Source organism: Fukomys damarensis, unplaced genomic scaffold, assembly GCF_012274545.1.
Source record: "Fukomys damarensis isolate Sample0158 unplaced genomic scaffold, DMR_v1.0_HiC HiC_scaffold_38, whole genome shotgun sequence".
NCBI classification, from domain to species: domain Eukaryota; kingdom Metazoa; phylum Chordata; class Mammalia; order Rodentia; family Bathyergidae; genus Fukomys; species Fukomys damarensis.
In genome coordinates this window covers 75090692-75113115 of record NW_022900950.1, presented here as the reverse complement: position 1 = coordinate 75113115, position 22424 = coordinate 75090692, and the positions used below count along the sequence as shown (strand labels likewise).

General features: G+C 45.7%; 1 protein-coding gene across 1 annotated transcript in view; it reads right to left on the bottom strand.

Annotated features, from left to right (window-relative positions):
• Nucleotides 1–1036: 1036 nt before the first annotated feature.
• Nucleotides 1037–22424, bottom strand: part of Tmem131l (transmembrane 131 like) — a 155029-nt gene continuing 133641 nt past the window's right edge. Inside the window, exons 26-34 of the mRNA XM_010628002.3 lie at nucleotides 18214–18338; nucleotides 15301–15467; nucleotides 14108–14293; nucleotides 12400–12478; nucleotides 11086–11168; nucleotides 3645–3765; nucleotides 2974–3065; nucleotides 2381–2517; nucleotides 1037–1930 (exon numbers count right to left, since the gene is read on the bottom strand). Coding sequence (XP_010626304.1) covers nucleotides 1658–1930; nucleotides 2381–2517; nucleotides 2974–3065; nucleotides 3645–3765; nucleotides 11086–11168; nucleotides 12400–12478; nucleotides 14108–14293; nucleotides 15301–15467; nucleotides 18214–18338 — 1263 coding nt within the window. The 3' untranslated portion in view covers nucleotides 1037–1657. The remainder of the gene's footprint in view (nucleotides 1931–2380; nucleotides 2518–2973; nucleotides 3066–3644; nucleotides 3766–11085; nucleotides 11169–12399; nucleotides 12479–14107; nucleotides 14294–15300; nucleotides 15468–18213; nucleotides 18339–22424) is intronic.

Here is a 22424-nt window from a genome sequence, read left to right as displayed (position 1 = left end):
CCCCTCCTACCGCCGGGCCGTGCCCCTCGGGCGGGCCGAACAGCTCTCGGCCCCGCATCGCGCTCCCTCGGCTCAGTGCACTTTTAACCAGGCAGCGTTCTCTGAAACTGCTGTGGCTACCCACTGCGCTTTGAGTGGAACCCAGCCTCTTGGCTGCCTTTGACTTCCTTCCAGGGCGGCCCCAGCTCCCCAGCACAAGGGCTGCCTGCCTCTGGGCCTTTCTTTGCACCTGTTTCCCCAGCTAGAACGCGGTACCGACGGCCATTGGCACACGGCCTCTTTGCTGTGGTTCAGGTGCGGAGCCCCACCCCATCACCGGTTCACTGCACTGACAGCACTCAGCAGTACCAGAAAGTGTTTCTTCTTTATTGCCCTGCTTCTAGAATGTGACAACACAGGACCTTGGCTGTCTCATTGTGTTCCGTACCTGTGACCCCCCCCAAGGTCAGCTCCTAGAACTTGCAGTTCCATTACTTATTTTAGCCCAGGGGCTAAGGATAATCCAATAAAGTCAACGTTTTAACTTCCTTTCACATAAATAAAAAGTGTAGTTTTCCTGCTGGGGATAATGAAAGCAGAAAAGTTAAGATCAACAGTTTAGTGGTAGAACTTGTCTCTAATATACTCTCCCTAGTGGGGAAGTTTTCAATTTGATCCTGGAAACACTTTGGAATTTTTTTTTTTTCCCCATCCACCTAAATTATTTTTATTGTGGTAGAAAATACTGAAAAAACATTTTAAAATAACTTTAAAAATACGATTTTAACTCGCGGCACGGAACACAATGGCATTGTTGAATGTCACCCATCTCCAGGGCTTTGCCCACACTGAGTCCCACCGCCGCTGCCTCCAGCCTGAGCAGCGCTGTCTTGCTCTGTCCCCATACCGGGGTGGCCACTAAAGACTCCCTCGGCTCGACCTCAGCAGGACTGAAACCCCTAGTAAGCGCATGCAGAAAGCATTCTATTCAAAACTCATCGTACTCAAATATGTACGAGTACAAACTAAATGTAAAAAAACAGCATTTTTATTAAAAATTTAAAATGTTTTTTCCAAGTGTACACAAGGAGGACTGAAAGCCCACAACAGACACAAGCTGGTCTGGCAAACGCGCCAGCTGTCCAGCCCCTTCGGCACCGCCTACGGGCTTTGCAGGCCAGGACCCACTGGGCCCTGTCCATATGCAGGACTAGCAGCACCAGGCTCTGCTTCTTCCCGGAAGCCGGCTGCATGAAGACTGAGAAGCCCCGCGTACCCTCAGCAGCACCCAGCTCACCTTTCCTCGACACCGACTGCATCGGTGCGCCATGACGAAGGCAGGAAATGTCCCGACTGCCGAGCCACATTTCAGTTGGATCAGAACCATCTTCGAGCTGTCAAAGTCCCCAGGGTGGAGAAACCCAGCCTCCCATTCTGCTGCAAGCACTGGGGGTGCCTCACATGCTTCTTGAAGTCAGAAAGCTGTGACATACAGAGGTGGAGTCTCTCCATTGAATTAGAGGGTTAAAAAACAGAGCACCCAGATTTCATTAAAAAATTTATTTTCATATAAAAGTGCCAAAATATCCACCAACGTCCGAATCTACCTCAACAACCAGTTTACACTAGAAACCAAAACACAAGCCTCTTTATTCACACTGCTTAAAAATCCACTTCTTCACACATTCCCACAGTAGCTGGAGTCTCTAGACAGTGGGAAGTTGGCGCTGCGGTTCGTGGTGGCCCATATGTCCAGGTTCATGTAGGCACGGAATGGATTGAACCCTGGGTAGTACTCCTTGCACACGACCGCCTGGTTTTCCATGTGGGTGGGGTGCTCCGTGCTGGGACTGACAGGGCAGCAGTTTTCATACATATCGTTTTGTGGGGCCCAGATGGAACCAAAAAGTCCAGACATTGGAGACAAGCTTCGGGTGCTGGTGAGGTAGGGCTTAGGTGCAAATAGAGAGAAAATTACAGAAGAAATTGGAAATAGCAAGGTGTCAATGCAAATCACTAAAACTATTCTCAATGATCTGATCAGGTTGCTTTAAAAGCCAGTTTTCTAAAAAAAGAGGACTGTGAAATCCTCATCTAATTTACTTATGATCTAAGGAAGAACGCACAGCTAGAGGTCTTTCAAATGGAAAGACTGAGCTCCTGGGCTTATGTCTTCCTTGTGGCAGGGAGCCCACAGAGTGCCCCCCAGCCTGGGTTCAGTTTATCAACAGTCTGCTTGGTGCAGCTCTGGGGGACGTTTCAGGTGGGGCAGCCACAGCGTGCAAGCCCCACGGAATGACCACACAGTGACCAAGGCTTCCATCAGCATGGGCGTGGCCAACTGGAACACCGAGGCCAGAGAAAGGACAAGCGTCGTGCAACAGGGAGCCACCACACCTACCGGAGAGCCAACGAAGCCAGCATGCTCCCAGGTAGCAGGCACGCCCGGTGTGGTGTTCCAGGCAGAGTGAGAGTTGTGATCGATAAAACTGGTCCGAACCGCAGAACAAGGGAACCCATTGGCATAATTCATGTTTTCTACAAAGAATGGGAGACAACAAAGGTTGACGTCTTCATGGTGAGAAGATCTTGAAGTCTCTCAGAAAAGCTTTCTCTCAGGCACAAAAGTGCAAGGCCTTAATGTGTTGACAAGTCAAAGACAAGAAATACTACTTCATATGGCACTTGTCTGCCTAAAATGACCTGCAAACAACTGAGCCCCAGCCTCTCCTACTCTGTTCAAGATGCATAAAATACCAAAAGCCCACTGTTGCCTAACGTGAAACACTACACAGAGCAGGGCTGTGTGCAGAAGCCCCAGACATCTTAGGAAGGGCTTTCTCGGGGGCCATATAAAGTGACAGGGCAGATGCTCACGCCGGATCCTGTGAACTGAGCAGCCCCCACATGAGAAGCCACAACTCCTGCAGTTTAGTGCCCAATGCCCACACACTTCCTGCTTTGACCCGAGAAGATTGTTCCGACAACTTTTACCTTCCGGAAAAGCACTGTAATCGTTCAATTCCAGTGGGCAGTACACACTGGGAAACTGGCCTTCGCAAGTTGCACTCCAATCAATGAAACTGCTACAAAAAATAAAAGGTTTAGTTTCAGACATAGGATGCCAAGAGATGGGATAAACAAGGAGAAAAGGATTTTACTGCCAAATATTCTAATTTGGGGTTAAAGATACCGTTTTCTGGAGGTTCTCTAACTGAATGACATTTCAGTATCAACAGTGACTATAAGAAGCCACTCTTGAGTAACTGTTTTTTTGATGCTCTAACTCTGATCTTATGAATTTTTAAGCGTTGAAGCATAATACCACCACAGACAATGGAAATTTTTGCTCTGTTAAATGAGTGGGGACTGTGAATGACTTTTTTTTTTTTTCCAAATTTGCTTCATGTCTGAATAGGTCATCCTTTCAATTAAAAAAAAAATGATAGGGTCACTGGCTTTGTAACTTTTATTTCATGTTTCTCTCAACCTGTTTTGTTATTTTCTAAATATCACAGTGCAACCCCAAGAAGCAAAAGAAAACACGTATCTGAGAAAGAGCCCAGTCCTAAGATGTGGAAGGACAACCTAACAACCTCAACGCAAACCCCACCTGCAAGCCTCCAGGCCAAGCAAGGTGCCCCTGAGGGCAAGCAAGGCCGCACCTGTTGGGTACTGGGGTGGGCTCCTGAATCATGGCAGGCACGCTGTTCTCCAAGGTGCAGCTCAGGCTGCTCGTCACACACACTGGCCGGGGTGACCACAAGTCTCCAGGCAGGTACAGACCTAGGGAGAGAACAAGATCAGCTCCCCTCCTCAGTGCCCTCCCGACAGCACCCACCCAACGCTGCAAGCTCTGCCCTCTGCTCCAGATGGTACAGACTACTCTGATCTGAATGACAAGATGTACTCACTTGGCCTGTGTCTGCAAGGCCCATGACAGACTTCGGGACAGAGCAGTAAACAGGGATGTTCCAGTGAACAGAAACATAATGAAGAAACAAGCACACCATGCAGACAGCCAAATGCTCTAACAAGGAACACAGTGACTCTAGGGTGGCTGAGGACCCTGCAGGACATCCACTGAAGATGTGGGATCGGGGAGGAAGCTTCGTGGGCTGGATGGCACATGCCCTGTGCCTCAGCCTGCTTCACTGATGCCTGGGTTGAGCTACAGGCCTTGGTGCCCACAGCCTGCTGCCACTGTCTAACCTCAGTGCCCACTTCGCACAGGAGAAAATGAATGTGGTCTCTCTCTGGCCAATTCTCCCCATCATGAACTCTGCTGTGTGTTTAAGGACTCCTGGCTACGGCCAACAGCCTACAGTGCTTGGCCATACTGTCAGATTACAGAAGCTGCTCACCAGGGCCATGAAATATGGAACCGAACTTCAGCTTCTGAGCAAACGTCTGGGCCCCGCGCTTGCTGCCTAGGTCCACCCCTGCACTGGACACCACATCAGAGATGGGGCACAGAGGAGAGGGCTGCAGATTCTGGTATACATACTTCCGCTGTGGCCCTGCTGTTGTCACACAGCAAACTGCTGGCCTCGAATCTGCCCTCGGCTGTGAGCACAGCCTCTTTACCACTCCACATTGAAGGGCACAGTGCTGCTGCTCCCCAAGAAGCCACCTGGGCCACACACAGACGGCCTTGAGAGCAACCCGCATCCTGCAGCCAGCTGCTCAAGGAGGCAGACTGTGTAGTCGTGGTTCTGGAGGACCTGGGTGCTCTCTGTCATCCCAGGCATCAAGTCCTTCTGAGCACAGGAACAGCCTCAAACCAACTCAGACTTCTGACTCTGCTGCCTTACCTGCCTCGACTTACACTTCCTGGGAGGCCAGTGTGGTGGTCACTGGGTAAAGCTGTCCCCAGAGGATCATAACCTCTTGCTGCTTCCTGGGTCATGATCAGGACCAAGAGGGACAGGAATTGAGATGCCGCAGATCTACTACGAACATTCAGAATTCTCACTACTCTTGGAGACACGTTAGAATAACGCTCCTGACAGAATGCATCAGTACAGCAAGAGGGGGCCAAGCTCCAGGACCCTCCTCCAAAGGACAGTGACCCCTGGAGGGCCACATGGGTCTCTGTGTACTTTCTAAACACTGGACCCCCTTGTACCTGTCCTTCTGAATGAAAGGGAGCTTAAGGAGGGTCTGACTGGGAAAACGGTGAAATCACAGCTCCTGGAGTAAGATACAACAGGTTCTGTGGCTGTGAGATCAGGGTGGCGGTGAGTGCGGGCACCTTATACCCAGGAGGGATAGGGTGTGGACAGTGACAATTATGGCGCCCCAAAGCCCATCTCAGGAAGGAAGATGTCCTGGTAGAGCTCTCCCAGGCTGCTGTCACGGCCATCTATGCAAGAGCTTGGATGCCACTGACTGGACAGCTCTGAGCTCAACTGCATCTCTTCATCCTGTGGCTCTGCACGGACAGCCTGGCTCCTGCACCTCCTGCAAGAAATGCCTGCCAGCACCTCTGCACGTCTGCCCATCTTCACTGCCACAGCACTGCTTGTTACATGTGAGGTGGTGAGATGGTGGGATGGTGGGATGGATAGATGGATGGATGCAGGGAGGGAGGGAGGGATGTCATGGGCCTGGTGGCCTAGAACAGGACAGGTTAGGCCAAATGCACTCAAGCAGTGTCTCCATCCATCAACAGACAAGACCCAACCGCACACTAATTTGGGAACCTGAGTTTACCAGCCAGCTAGGCTGTGCTGGGGACACTGCCCACCTGTGCCTGAGTCACTGATGAAAACCCTATCTGAGGAAGTTCAACAACTGAAAACAAAACTCTCTCGTTCCAGGTAAGCACAAATACCCCAGCACTGTACTTCCTGTATGGAAGCCAGACAGTAACTTCTCCTCCTGGAAACAGAGATTCAGGGAGGATCCGAGAGCCCTGCCAATGTGTGAGGAACCACCACCAGCAGCTCATGCAGCCCACACCCCTGTGTGGAGGCTCCTTGAGATGAGGCTGCACTTAGGGGAACCTGTTCCTGCACATCCAACAGGTGAGCGTCACTACGAGGGGACCATCCGACTAGAAATGGTTATGGATTAGCTAGGTGTGGTAACCTGTACCTGTAGCTCCAGCTCCTAGGGAGACTCGAGCCCAGAAGTTCAGGGACAGCCTGAGAAACAAGCAATGTCCGATCTCAACACAAATACAAAACAAAAAGGACAGATATGGGCTAGGCATTTAGCTCAGTAACAGAATGCTTGTCTAGCATGTATGAGGTCCTGGGCTCAGTCCCCAGCACAAAGAAAGGAAGAAGAGGAAGGGAGGGAGGGAGGGAGAGTGGGGTAGTACGACATTTGTGTGATGATATCAACCACAGTGACCAACATGGACCCTGGAAAGCATCGTGGTCAACTTCAACTCACTGACCAGGTTAGAGTTCATGCAGCTGTAAATGCACCCACTGTACTCCAGGTATCGCCTCCTTCCAGGTAGAAGTATCAACACAAACCTGAGGACGAACCTGCCTGGTTTTCTAAGGCTGACCCTGCTGGTTTATGGGATGTAAAGCTGTGTGGCTCTGGGACTTTTCAAGACATGGTTGAGGTCAAAATTGCAGGTGACCTCATCCTGTTCCACACAGTCCTGATAGTAGCTGCTACTAAATGTTGCATGCAACAAATCAGTTTTGGTTCCATCTTCTGTCCGATTACTCAACAACTGCCTATGGAATGCTGTACTCAAGAGAAAACCTACCAGAAGCCGATACAAGAATGATAAAATAAGATGTGTACACATAAGGAGATGACTCCCCTATGGGTGTGCATGCTTTCACATCTCTTGTGAACAGAAGCACCTGCTGCCTTTAGTCTACTCTTCTTCCCAAAGACGCTGGCTGGAGCCTCAGAGACAGTAATGTCTCCTTGTGGCAAGACTGCTCATTCTAACATGAGAACGATACCGTCTCCTGTCCATTAAAAGAGAATGGGGTTCCCCGAGTTCAGGGGCTCCTGTCTCATCTGTGTTGCACCCGTGGCAGCAGGGCCAAGGAGAAGTGATATAAATATGCAGAGTGCATGCCATCTGCTGTGCTGAAAGTCTTTTGTCTCTCACCAAGAAGTCATTGCTCTCCTGCCGGTGTGTAGGACCGAAGGCATGTGACCTCGTAAGAAGGGTAGAAATCTCAGAGGCTTCGCATCCCTTGTCAGTGATCTGACATATGTTTAACACGTCTCTGCGGCTACTGTGTTAAATACAGATGTTAGAGGTGTGTGAGGGTAGAGCAGGGAGGCCTGTGAAGTTTCTGTGACAGCAAGTGGGACGAGAAGACAGCCTGAAGCAGAGAAGTTACGGCTGAGGGCTAAGTGGACACCATCTGGGAGGCGGACAGCTAACAGAACAGGACAGCGGACACATGTCCAGCAAGAGAAAGAGAAAGCCAAGAATGATTCTCAGATCTGGGGCCAGGACAATCAGAAAGGCTAAATGGGAAACTGAAGAAGAGGTCTGTGGGAGATGACAGAGCGAGCAACCCCAAGAGAAGATGTCAAACTGGCAGTGGTGGAGACAGCGGAGTTCAGCAGCAAGGCTCAAGCTGAAAACAGAAATTCGGAAGCGGTGGGGAATGTGAGCTCAGACTCAAAGCTCTGAAAGCGGATGAGGTCATGAGTAATTAAACTGCCATTAAGAAAGGAAATCCCAAGGAAGTACATTTCTTTACGGAGCTGTGCCGGATCATCCTTTGGGCCCTTGGCTGGAAAAGTAGAATCAAGTCTGAAATAACGCCTTTTTACTTGTTTCCTCTAGTATTACAGATGTAGGACAGTACTGTAGCATACCTCTGTGAATGTAAAATGTCTTGTATCTGCTTTATGATACATAGTAGTGACTGTGCTTTATCACAGCCATTTTTAATGATGTTACTCTAGAACGTTTTCTTTCCAAATAAGATTAAGAAGCTAATAAAAAAATGGTACTGACTGGATAAAGATGTGGTTTTTCTATAAAATGCAGTACTCCTCAGTCATAAAGAATGAGAAACTATAGAGATATTGATAGTTAAATGGGAGCACACTGAGGCTATATTCTGAAGTGAAATAAACAGGACACACCTGAGTAAATACCAAATAGTTTCTCTGGTGTGAAAAGCTAAAAGTGTAAATAAGGTTCAAATGGTATAATTGAGAGTGTGAAATAGGAAGAAAATGGCTAAAGGGGAGGTGGGGAGGGGAAAGGAAATAAGGGAAATGAAAAAATGCGAAAAAAGAAAAAATGGAAACAAAAGTCTTTGTAAATAGGACGGGTGAAGGGGGTGAAGGGGGTGAAGGGAGGGCAGGGGAATGGGGGATAAAACAAGAACCCCAATGTATCGTTTAAAGGTACAAGATCCCAATGATCAATGTAACCGTATTGTTTGCTTTAAATGTACCAATAAACTTCATGGGGAAAAAAATGGTGCCAGGTACCACAACAGTAATAGAACTTTGCTATTTTCTGGGTATTTTTTTTTAATGGAATGTGCTGTTATGTCTCCAATTTTGTTCAGATGACTTGCAGAATCTGGAAAAGCTGTTGCTGCTATTGATGTGTAACATACTGCTATTATTGGTCTTTTTATATAAATACAAGTATATATACAATCATTTGAATTTTTGGAAACTTTAACTTTGGAAAAAGTTACCCCAATTTATTGTGTTGAGTTGGCATTGTATAGAAATGAACAACCATCTTGGTCTAGAAACATTAAAATTAATTTTTTTCCATTTGTACAAAGGTAACATACTGTATTAAATATGTAAGGTCTTATCTATGTGGGCTAATAAAGTACTCTCTAACAATTTTTGATGAGGCCAGTAAGGGGTGCATGGACAGAGAGGGGGCTGGGGAACATGCTCTGCAGGGCCAGAGTCATGTGGACAACGAGGAAGAAATGACTAAATTTACAAGAGGTACTCGTGGAGATGGAAGACAGACCTGACCATGGACTTGACAACAGGGAAACACGAGAGACCCAAAAGCACCATGTCAGGGAGGTGGTGGTGGTGAAGGCCAGGCTGCAGGGACTTCCAGGGAGAGCAGGGAAAATATTCTGAATCAGCAAACACATAATTCCTCTAAGGAGCACAGAAACTGAACAGCAGCTAGAACAGCAGGCAAGAGAGGGAATCTGAGCTGTTTCTGGGTTTAAAAGAGGGCAGGTGAGAAAGCACGCTTGTGTGCTGATGGAAATGACCCCTCAGACAGGAGTGACGATGGAGGAAGGAAAGACATCTGAAACATCCTTAGGGAGAGGGTCTACACTGGACATTCCACCGGGTGCAGCAGGAGGGAAGCACTGAGTGGCATGAGGTGCCGGGTGGATGAGGGGGCAGTGGGAACATTCTGAAAGGCTCAGATTGCTTCTCATTTCCAGTTAAGACTGGAAGCAAGATCACTTAAGGTGGTGGAAGGCACAGAAGCACAGACAGAAGACGAGGAAGGAAGGAAAGGTGAGGGACTGGGGAGGAGCAGGGGCTATGTCCCTATGAGGCCAGTGGTCAGGGATCTGCAGAGACACTGCTCACAGTTGTGTGCTGCTCTCCAGGAACAGGTGGGGCAGATAAAGAACTTGGCAAAACCACGACTACTGGGTTTTTGCAAGGTTCATGGAATAACAGAGGAGAGAGCAAGGAAATGATTTTAACCATGGATCAGGGCATTGGGGCAGGCAAGGATATGGATACGAGGGAGGTGAGGGACAGGAAAGCAGACAGAACCAAAACCTTGTAGAGGACGGGCCATGGATGAAATCTATTTTATCGGTGACCTCAGGTCCTCACCAAGGATTGTAACAGGTAAACAAAAATAACTGTAGACCATTAACGAAGATTAGCTAAAAGGCCCTTGAAATACAAATAAACATGGATCAGGACACTAGATTACAAATCTAATTGACAACAAAAACAAAAGCAGAATAAGATATACTAAAAGCTATCTGGGTCTTTTTGTGTGTTTTTGCTGGGGATTGTATTCGGGGCCTTGTGGATGCTAAGCACCGTGCTTTACCACTGAGCTACACCCCCAGTCTGGAGTATCTGTTTTGGTATAAATATTATTCCTACAATTAGTTAAATCCTACCCTTTTTTTATTACTTCAGAGAAACAAAGGTAGCACCACCAAAACCTCCTCCCAATCTTACCTTACAAAATTACAAATTACTAAGTGTTAGATTTCCTTTTATTAAAAATGATTATTTTGGGCTGGGGATTTAGCTTAGTGGTTCTGCGGCCTGCCTTGCAAGTGCAAGGACCCAAGTCTGATCCCCGGTATCAAAAAAAAAAAAAAGATTATTTTATTGGACTAGTCATTAGATTTAATTCACAAATAATTTATGTTGATAATCTGACAAGTCTAAAATGTACGCAAGAAGCTGTGTAGAAGCTTTATGTTTTTCAAGTAAAAACTCCAACAACTGGAGGGGCTTTTAAATCCCATATTTATATATGCAGAAGCAGGTGTGTTAATGTAAGTGATGCTATGAAGTAGAAGTCAGGCACATCCTGCCACATTCCCATCATGGACCTGGCAGGAAAGAATCCCTTGAGTAATACAAGAGACAAAGGTCAAGGCAAAGAGGCAGGAGAAGAGAGTAAAGGAGAGGCGACCTCCCAGCGGATCCAGAGTCTCCTTCCGATCACTCCCTCTGCACTCCAAGGCCCCGTCCTCCCCACCAGACAATGTGGGGAGCTCTGCTCTTGGTTGTACGCCCCCGGACAGGCACGAAGTCAGTCACCCCGGCAGCTGAGGTAGGGTTAACAGGCTCCTGAGACAAGTGAGCTGGAGAGGCAGAAGAGGACAGGAGAGGAGCGGGGAAGCCTGAGCACAGACTGCTCCTGCCGCTGGCCCTCGCTGCTCCGGGACCACACCTGGCCTTTCTGCTCTGTCACCTCTGACTAAGGAAGCTGCAGTGCAGTGGAGCCTGTGCCTCAGGTGCGAGGAGGGGTTCGGCATCAGTGCAGAAGCAGGCACCTTCCTAGGGCTTCCGAGTACATCTGCGAGAAGGGCCCCTGGAAGTCTTGTCTCAAGCCCCCCAGCCAGAAAGCAGCACAGAACCGCAGGCAGGTATCCACTGTGAGGGGACTGGCCTCACCTTTCTCTTCCTCGACACCTGAGGGCTCAGCGGGAAGGCTGGGACAGGAAGGCTCTGCATACGGTGGGAGGTGAATCACGTCTCTGAGGAAAGGGAGCAGAGGACTATGACACTTCTGTACTGAAAACTCACACGGTGCACAACCACATGCAATCGAGTTTCTACATGAGTTCTTCCCAAGAGGCACACAGATATCAGAGACATAAAGGTACACAGCCAGAAAGAGGAATATTGAACAACTCCCAAGATCCAGAAAAGCCTCGCTTTGTAAAAGCCAACAGTAAAATATTTTACCTAGGTAACAAGGATAGCCTTGCAGTCGAAAAACTGCCTACTTCCAGGTAGCAGCAGTTCTGAATCCCTAGTTTACTTTCCACTTCTAACAAAAGGTTCACACAGAGCTTTCCTTGCCTGCCAGCCGACTTTCCTTCTCGGCACACTCATCCATCTATTCCCGTCCTCATGTCTTCTCCTAAGGAGGCGGGCTCCAAAAGCACATCTGTTGCTCTGGGACGCTGTCCTCCTGCTCACCCCACTCGTCTCACGCACTGGGGCCCCACACCCATAGATTCTGCATCTGGCAATTCAACCAACCATGGACTAAAAATGTTCACAAAAGTAAAAGTTATGTAGTTGCTGATGGCCATTATGCAGTTGGGCCTGGGTTGGCCAAGGGTGTAGAGAACTTGTGCGTGTTTCTCCTTGTCACTCCTCCCCTAACAATGATCCAAAACCTATCTGTAGCACTTAACACGGTATTAGGTGTTATGAGCAATCTACCGATGAGTGAGGTGCACAGAAAGATGTGCACAGGTCACACGCAGCAGCAGCTCGTGCAAGGGGCTCAGTGTCTGTGGATTCTGGTGTCTGCCTCTGTCCTGGAATCCATCCCTATGGTACCGAGGGACAAGAGTACTTCTTCACCTTGTCCAGTGTTGTAGAAAGCGTCACAATGAGAGCCATAATGTGTGAATTTTTACCAGGCTCTCACATATTTTCTGAATCATCAATGTTCAATTTTATTTCAAGTCCTAGCCAAGGATATATGATTTACATTGTCCTAGTAACTACTGCTGTTTTCTACTTTCAGAAATGACAAATTTTCTAAATATATCACTGAGAAGACAGAGGGACCAAGCATATCCATAAACTGTGTTTACTTGAAAGGATCATTTCTTCCAAATGGTTAACCAAACTTTACTTTCCTGCATCCTTAAAAGGGTTTCATATATTAACAGGCAGAAAGAAGAAATACACTAACAGAAAAGGCAGTACACCAAAGACATCATAACGACCGGAAAACAGAAAGCTTACGTGGGGCTGCAGATGTGATGAGAAAGGTTCACAGAGATGGGAGATCCAGAAGAAAAGTCGCTTTGGGAAACACTGTCTCCTGCATTAAAAAAAATTATTACAAGTTAAAAAAAAAGAACTCAAATGTATATATTCAGTACTAGGACGCGAAGATTACTAGTATCGTTAATCCCAATGAACAATTTATTTTTCACATTAAAATTATATAGTCACAGTCATTTAATTTTTAATAGCCTTTTATAATTTATCTTTTCATTGAAAAGTTAATAAAAAAACAACCTTTATGAATTTTGGATTAATAATATATTGCATTGTAAAGAAGAGTCAGAACTATCAATATTGTGTAACTTTTTAATATAACTTTTGATAAAGAAATTTAGCTATGCATACAGTGCTCACTCCTTTAGTTTATAAAGGCAATATACGTCTACTGTAGAAATCTACAAAAAGAAGTCAAAGTTTGACAAAATTATGAATTGCCTACAATTATCCTACCATTATGGACACTAGGTATATTGCCTTAAAATCCCTTTTACTCTTATCTTTGTGTAAAAAACTGGAGTCATACTCCATATATGCTTTGCTTCTTTGGTCTTTTACACCATTTATTACAGGAAGGGCATTTCTCTATAGTTACATAATCTTCAAATGCAGCTTACACACTGGCTCCTGGGCATTGTGTGAGTGGCCCGACAAATACAAGGTGTCACAAGATGTGAGGTTAAAAGTTTACTGTTCTGAAAAATCAGTTAAAAGGAATAAACTCATTTTTGGACAAAGGACTATAAAAATAATGCTGAGTGAAAAAAGCAAGACAGAATATTCAAGTAGGATTTCATTTATCTAAGTTAAAAATAAGCACTCTACGTTCTGTTGATGGACATATGAATGTAAAATTTAAAATGGACTAGCTATACACCATATCATAACAGCAGTGATTGAGAGAGGAAAAGAAAGCAGAAGATAAAGTGTTTTCTTCTCAAAAAAAAAAATACTAGAAGCAAATGTAGAAATTTATTTCTGAATAAAAATATACATGCTTCTTTGATCTCTCCTGTGTCATTAAATTTCTCAAAAATAAAGGAAGACATTCATATTTACAATAGCTAAATAAGCAACCCTCCCCATCAATTAGTAACAAAACACAATGTAGACAGATCACGGAGGCCTGTACAATCATGGAACACACGGACACATGCAGAAGCACGAGGACACTGTGCCCAGTGAGATAAGCCAGTCACAAAAAGAGGCAATCGCACTACATGACCCCACTTGTATGGGACAGCTAAAGTGCTCAAGTTGGCAGGGACAAAAGCAGAAGAGAGGTGCGCCAGGGCCACAGGGTAGGGCTGAGGCCAGGATGGGGAGCCCTTGTTTAGTAGGGACAGCTCGGAACAGCAAAACATCCTGGAGAGAGATGTAGTGATGGCTGCAAAGCAGTATGGACGCATCTAAAATAATAAAATTAGGTATTACATATATTTTACCACAATAAAAACAAGTGTACAAACATACAGCTCTTTGATAACTGTCAGACACAAGTATTAACAATGACGATTAGCAGGAAAGGAGGAAGAATAAGGAGAAAAGAGAAAGTAAATGGCATGCACAACAAAGCCTCAAAGCTGCCGCCCTCTTCTCCCTCGTGAGGCAGATCTAGAGCAGGTGCTGGGCACATGGGCTCGCCGAGGGCCACCCCAAGACTCACTGGACAGCAGAAAGAGCTGCGGCCCCACCGTGGGCTTCCGGTCACCATCCGAGCTGCCGCTGCTGCTCCAGCTGCCCCAGCTGCCCCGGCTGGCACGCACGCTGCCAGAGGAGCTCCCGCAGTCAGAGCTGGAGTCAGAGCAAAACTTGGCTGCACATTTCTTCTCAGGCTTCTCGCGGTAACCCTCTGGAGGAGGTGAGAGAGAAGCTGTGCTACACTGAGGCCATTTCAGCCTGGTGCCAATGCTGACAAATGGAGAGGCGGGATTAGGAAATGACCAGGGTTGGCCTGAGGACCTGCCACAGGTGCTTAGTGAGCAGAAGACTGAAGTTCAGTGACACCTACCTCGGGACGCTCCATACAGAATGGATGCGCCAAGCCTACTCTGCCTACGGATGATTGACTCTACTTGTCTGGGGCTAGGATGGTCAGCACAAGTAGAATCTCAATCTAAAAGCGGTCCTGGGTGCTGGGCATACAGCTTAGTAGCAGGGAGCGTACCTAGCATGCAAAAGGCCCTGGGTTCAATCCCCAGCACCACTACCAAAAAATAAATAAAATGAAGACAGTTCTAGAAATAACATACTGCTATCAAGAAAACCGAGGCTACTTTATTGGGCCAGAGACATACAGGTCATTTCTCCCTTTTTATTAAGCTGTCCACTACAACTCAAAGTACTACTGATATGTGGGTGTGAAGAATCTCCAAAAAGACCGAAAAACAATATTATGTCAAGGGGAGGAGAGAGCAGATAAAAGACAGCTCTACGGCTGGTGCACACCACCACCACACATCCGGGGAAAGCAGGCGCAGACCAGGAGGACTGCAAACTCCTCGCCACCCTGTGCCAACTCCGTGGCCGTCTGCCCCATCCTCCTCCCTTCTTCCCCTTGCCAGGGCAGTGGCTTGCCTCCGTATAGAAACCGCGAGGCTCAGGGTGGGTGGCACTGTCTCCCAGGGCTGACCAAGCATCCTGTTCATTCAGCAATATGCATGAGAACGGCCAGATTTTAGCAGGCAACAGGAAAGGCCGGCACAAACTCAAAAAGAATCTTAGCTTTCTGGTCTCACCCTGACAGCTTTCTGTTAGCCACATTGCTTGTAAAGTGACCAAGGAGATGGTGTTTGCATACTGGACACTTCCTTATGCGAACAGAAACCATGCTATTCTCAGCTCTGTGCCAGCACATACCTGCCTGTCTCTGTGCAGTAGGTAAGCTGTTTTCAGTTGCCGAATCTGATTTACAAATCTCCTCAGTGTTTTCCTGCATACACCAGCTTCTTACATGGATGTCGCCACTCAACTCAGACCTCTCAAAGTCACCACACACAAGCTTTAGTTCATTCTCTTCAGAAGGCCTGGAGGAGCCATAAAAATAAATAGCGATTTTTAAAAATCATATTTTATCATGAGTAACAAATACATACTCCCCATGAGACTCACTGGAAGTGAAAATATGAATCTGGGACAAGCTGAGGCCTCTTCTCCTTAGGTCTGTGGGAGAGTATGATAAGCAAGTAAGGGACATCAATAAGAAAAAGAGAAAGGCTGGAGAATCAGAGTAGGTGTCGCTCAGGGGCAGAGTGTGTGATGAGCGAGCACGAGGCCCTGGGTTCCATCCCCAGCACTTACACCAACAAAAAACCATGCTGCTATTCTGGAACATAAATTACATTAGAACCATTTAATCTATTTTCATATTTCAGTACTTGCTTTGGCAGCACACATTTTCCTATTTTAGAGAAGGATTCCACAAGGGCACTCAGGGTCAGTCTGTTAAGTATCAGGCTCAGGACCAGAACCCAGGGCTCCTACATTGTTTCCTTTTTTTTGGCTGGGGATCGAACCTGGGACCTTGAGCTTGTGAGGCAGGTAGCGGCACCACTGAGCTAAATCCCTGGCCCTTGATTTTCAATAGATAAACCTGCTCCGTGCTAGTTCACAGAAGGTACTGATTGCTAAATACGTCCTCAGGCATTGGGCAAACATCTGCTGAGCGACCACTATGGTCTATACACTGTCAAGAAAGCTATTATGGCTACAAGGAAAAACAGAATAAAATTCTTCCTCCAAGGCTTTCCAGCTAAACAAACCTCTCCAACTGGACTACGCACTCCTTGAGGGAAGAATCACAACACAACTTTGTAAACAGCAGCACAGAAATGAGAACGCACAGGTAATGAGAGTCTGTCACATGGTCCAGTCTGACACTGACTGTCAGGTTGTAGCACGGCAGGTAAGAAGATCAAGAATGTGAGATGTGGCAAACCATTTCACCAGCTTAGAAACTCCCTGCCACCTCTGACCAGGGCACAAAGGATTTGTGGGCAGAAATGAAACAAGACAACCCAACAACTACTACCCCTACTTCCTAAGCATCACATGCTCAAAACACTGTGAAGTAGCTACAGAATGCTTGGAAGTTATTTATTTATTTTTTTTAACAATTTAATTATTTCTTTAGCATCTCAGAAATCTGCTTTAAAAATGTATCCTAAAGGTGGGGGATTTAGCTCAGTGGTGTCACCGCCTGTCTTGCAAGTGTAAGATCTGGAGTTCAATCCCCGGTACCAAAAAAAAAAGGTATCCTAACATTTTACTGATGAAACTGCATTCTTCTTTTGTATCTTTCTATATGTTCATATCCAAGAAAATCGAATTCTTTTTTTTCCCCAATACTGGGAATTAAACTCAGGGCTTTGTGCTTGCCAGGAAGGCACGGTGCCACTGAGCTAAGTCCCCAGTCCAGGAAAACAGAATTCTTTAAAATTATCTTGGTCAATCACATGTTTACGAAGATATATGTTTAAAAAAAAAAACTGCAGCAAGGTCTGACTTGGAATACTGCACTGTAGCTTTCAAATAATTTAGTCCAAATAATCTAGGCTTCAATGAAGAATATGACCCGCTAACAGCCAGCTTGGTGTTGTCAATGAGTTAATCATGAGTGCGTTTGGTCTTTCACATTTGCATTTTGCTGACTCTCCATGTGAGCTGGCTGTAGGAGCTTGGGAACCACCCAGGGCTCTGCTGGTCACCAGGAACACACATGGGACGCATCAGGGTGGGTGACAAGGCCGAGTGAGGGGTTCCAAGCTCTGGATGGCAGCCTCTGGGGTCTGGGGACAGACACAAGAACAGCATCACACTCAGTAGGGTGGGGCACTACCCACACCGCATGGAACTGCTGGAGAGGAATTCGACGGAAACCCATTCAAATACCTAGCTGAGCTCACAAGAAAGGGAAATCTTTAGACAGCAGACGCAGAAGAAAACACTGAGTCAGGAGGACAGAAAGGGTCCTAAGTGGAAAGCAGGCTTTCACACCCATGCACAGACAGCTGTGACCAGGAGCAGGACATGAAATGAAGGCCTGGCAGGGGCATCCTCAGGGCAGGAGAGACCCAGAAGGACTCCACCCCAGGCCTGGGGAGGTGAGGGCAGGAGAGCGGTTCTGGATTGCAGGCTCCTCCTGTTTGTCCATGTGTCAGGCATGGGAAGCCTTATATAAGAACTCAGATTAGATTTAGGAGGCTACTTCTTTTACTTGTGCCAATAAAGGATTCCCACAAAATACCATACAGCTCCTTCATTTTACAGACAAGAAAATAAAACCTCGGGGAGGCTACACACCTCAAGGAAGCCAGGTTCCCAAAGCACAGTGCCAAACTGCCTGGGTCCCATCCTGGCTCTGCCCTCACCAACACATTGTGTCTGGGTGCCTCACTTCCCTTGGCTGGAAGGAGCCTCTTCCGCAGGCCTGAGGTGAAGGGCATGGACGTGGGGACCATGCTACCTCATTATCACCAGTGTACGTGGCCCAGGTGGGAACAGAGGCCTGCCTGCAGCCTGTGCTCTCTCCAGCACCTGCACCATAGGCAGAAGAGAGGTCTGCGCATGGAGGGATGGCCTAGGCTTTTCCCTAAAACTTCAAGGTATTTTCGAGAAAATGTAAGTCAATTTTACAAATATATTTCAATCTCAAGAGGCTATATTATACTCTCTTATCTGCCCAACTTACAGAAATAAAAGATAACAGCGAAATGCAGAATTGTAAAGTGAAAACTAGATCAGAATTGTGAAGGGACTATAAAAATGATATACCTTGAGACCTGAGCAACACCCCTCTTCTTATTTTTTCTACAGGTTCGATTTTTGTTCCAATTTAGATTTTGTACATTTCCTTCTCTTTTCTCCGGAAGCTTCTTCTTCCTGTAAGGATCTTCCTGCTAAGGAGGAAAAAGGAAAAGTTTAGTGGTTTAAAATGACCCAACATGAAGAAGGACCTACAGTTGTTTCTGTTTTTTAGACTTCTAAAGACCAGGTCCATCTGTATTCAGTACACATTCAGCGATGGTGAAAACTAAGGCATGTTTCTCAATCCTTGTTTTCATTTCCCTACTTCCCTCAAGCTCCTCAGAAAGAGAAGAAAAAAAGAACTGTTGCCTATAAAATTCCTACGGGGCTAAGAAGGAGAAACATCTGCTAGCAATTTGTGGCCGGCTTGCTGCTGGCTTCATCAGCAATAAATCCGCCAGCCTCCACCTGCTGATGTGGTACGTGCGACTCATATGAATCACTACCGGAGAAAAATCAGATTACAACTCAGCTGAGGAGTTAGCTGTGCATTTGTTTCTGTTTATTTACAGATGACTCTAGGAGAACAGTCAGATCTGCAAAGAACGGTCCAAACTACTTTTAGCTTCATGAGTAAGTAAAGCAGGACTATGCTTCGTCTTTTCTAAATGTGTTCCTGAAAAGCTTCATCTATATAAACATAACATATAAAATGATATATAATCCATATGATAAACATGTCACATTTTTGTGTATTTTCATGTGGGCTTTTTCCTCTTTCAATGTGACCATCCCTCCCACCTACTTGCTCTCTTCCACTCGCTACCACTTCAAGGGGAGCAAGCAGCAGCAGGTGGGAGGTGTGGGAGCTCACAGCTGAGACCCCAGAGCTTAGCAAAGCATATCAGGTCCTTTTGGAAACAAACGGCCCTGTTGTCTAGAGGCTTCAAGGAACAGGAGCCTCACCGGGACAGAGGCAGATCCCCTAGTCCCCAAGTCACCTTCCTATGGACGCTTACAATGCATACTTCATAAAAAGCAAAAACTTCTTTTTCAGAGGGTTGGTCCAGAAATACTGGTAGGGATAAATGAAGTTCTAGTATGCACCTGACACACAGACATGGAGGGAGAAAAAGAAAATGTTTTCCTACCTAGATCGCTATATGTCCTATGTCTGGGATATAAGAGTCCTAGAAATACATTTACATTTGTGATGAGACTAAGGGACTTGTGCTTTCACTTTTATACTCTTTAAATTTTTCGCTGTAACAAGTATGTAGTAACTTTTTTTCCTGATTCTAAAGGCATTTAAAAACTTGACAAACTGCTGGGCATAATAGTGCATGCCTATAACCCCAGTTTTCTGAGAGGCTGAGTCAGGAGGACTGCAAGTTTGAGTCCAGCCTGGGCAATTTAGGCAAGACCTTGACTAAAATTTTAAAAAGGGTTGGGATGTAGGGCAGAATGGAGGTGTCAGGTTCAATCCTCAGTGCTGACAAACAATCACTGAGAAGTCAAATCCACAAAACCCTATCCTGTAGCAGTAGGACCATATGCTGTAAGTCTGACACTAAAAAGACACACTCGATACGCAGTACTATATTTATTGATGGACTGTTCCTGTGTACTTGGGGGCAGCTTTCCCCATCCCACCTTGACCGCTCACAAAGTCATCAAAGGCTTCTCAACACAAGTTCTTGAGCCTCTCTCGCCCTCCAGGGTCAGGCACAAATAAAGGATCAGTCTCTATAAGTGGGGTCAGAAAAGTATGAGCTGGTCAGCAGTCACTCTACACTTGGCTTCCTCCCATCAAGATGGTTGGAACTGAGAGCCAGGGATTTGGCTCAGTGGTTCTGTCGCCTGCCTTGAAAGGACAAGAACCTGAGTTCGACTGATGGTACCAAAAAAGAAGAAGAAAAAAAAGATGGCTGGAACTGTCACCCTATGCAATGCAGAAGGTAAAATCCATTTAGGACAACTAAGAGGTAGGATGTGGAGTTCAGAAGCATCATGGAATTCTCTGATTATCAGAAAAGCAAGGAGAATGCTAGACAAGCTGGCCTCAGAGCCATGAGTGCAACTACCAAGACTCAAAGTCTGAGAGCCACACAACAGGGATGGGATGAGGGTATGGACAAAAAAGCAAAAAGAACACACAATGAGGAAGGGGAAATTAGCAGATGATTTCTTCCTTTGGGAGGTCAGCACCACCCAGAGCCAAATGGCAGGTAAGGCGGGTGGGGGTTGGTGAAATTGTGACGGAGAACAGGCCCAAGATGGAGGCAGCGGGTAGAGGGGGGCAGGGAGCAAAATGAAGAACCAAAGCAACAGACCTGTCCAGAAGCAGGAGGACGAGGGAGAAAAAGCTAACTTTTCTTCTGGGAGAGGGCCTCACACAAGGGAAGGCAAGGCTGACCAGGAAACAAAAGGAGCCGTGGAGAGGAACACCACACTCCTACAAGGAGTAAATGGCCTGGCACCTAGTGGGCAGTTTCCACGAGGCCTCCAGGTCACCAACACTAATGAACCATACGAACTACTACATTCTCTGAGCTCCCCAACAAAGGTGACCATGGAATGGATGTCAGGGCAGAGAAGGAGACCTTACACTTTAATAAAAGCAAAGGAAGAAATCCAAGAGGAGAAACCAAAGATCAATGAAACAAAGGCATTCTTACAAACCACAATAAGTAAAAATGAATAAAAAAAAGAGAAAGGACAAATTGAAAAAAATAGATGACACAAAATATTTAATGGACAAAGAATTAATGGCTTGCCGTGTAAGTGTTCTTACAGAAAATAAGAAAAAATTCCACTAACATTTAATAGAAAAATGGGCGAGGGACATGAAATACAAATTCACAAAAGAAACAGAAAAGGCAAAATACCATAATGAATTCATCTAGAATATTTTATAATAAAATAATATTGTTAAAAGGCAGCTTATATACTAGCTTGTATCTCATCTTTCCATTCTGGTTTCAGAAACACAAAGGTCATTATACAGCATGTCTACATCTGCAAATACCTGGCAGTGGCTGGGGAAGCAGATCCTGCAGCAGTGACTGCCTCTGGTTGGGCACTGAGTTCATATTTACATTTTCATTATGCATGTCTGCAGTACATAATGATTACAATTCACTGTGGGAGCTGGTACATGCTGCTTCTTAATTTATAGAATTTCTTTTCAGTGATAGGATTTTTCCATGGATGATTCAATTTTTTATAATTTTACAAAAAAAAAGGAAAAGGAAAATATTCGTCTTCCTCTAGGGAGGAGCCAAGGAAATGACAACCAAAGAACAATGGCTCAAAGCTGGAGGTGTGGCTCAGCAGCCTGGCTTTGCCTGGAATGCTGAAGGCTCTGGCTTCAATGCTAGCACCAAAACCAATACAAAGCCCACAGTGATTACTTATCACACTGAGCAAGGTTTTGCTCAAGGGCTTGGGTGTAGCTTAGAGATACAGCACATGCTTAGTATTAATGAGGTCCTAGGTTCAATTCCTACCACACACACACACACACACACACACACACACACACACACGTTTTGCAAACTAAGGCTGCAGAGAGAATGAAGCTAGTGTCTTTGCAGAACATGCATGTGAACATAAATGGGTAGCAATATTCTGCAAAACAACCTGGCAGTACACCTGAGGAACTCAAATAATCGTTTCCCTTTCATCTCTTCTTTTTTTAAAAAAAATTTTCCAGTACAGGGGATCGAACTCAACCCTGCACTTGTGAAGCAGGAACAGTGCCACTGAGCTAAATCCCTGGCTCTTTTCATCCATTTCCTCAAATCCACAAACTAGGATACATCAGGAATACAGGTAAGAGTTATGAGTGAAATTGTTCATCAAAGAGTAAGTTATAAAAGTAAAACACTGGAAATAATTTTAATATCCATTTTAGGAGAATGGTTTGAATTATTGTACAGCTAAATGATGAAATCTTATGTAACCACCAAAAATAAAGTTTCCCAATTTTTCAACCGCATAAATCAGAATTATAACGTTATATGGATACACAGTGATGTTATTCTCTTAACACTTAATAAAGTTTTAAAAAATTTTTGCATAGAAAATAGAATACAGAAAATGTAAAAAGTGGTTTATTTTGGATGAATCTTTTCTCTCTTCTTTTTATGCTTCTATAGTAACAATGAATTGCTTTTTCCAGGGAAAAAAATCTGCCTGAAAGAAAATAAAAAAGCCAAGGGTAGGGTTAAAATTCA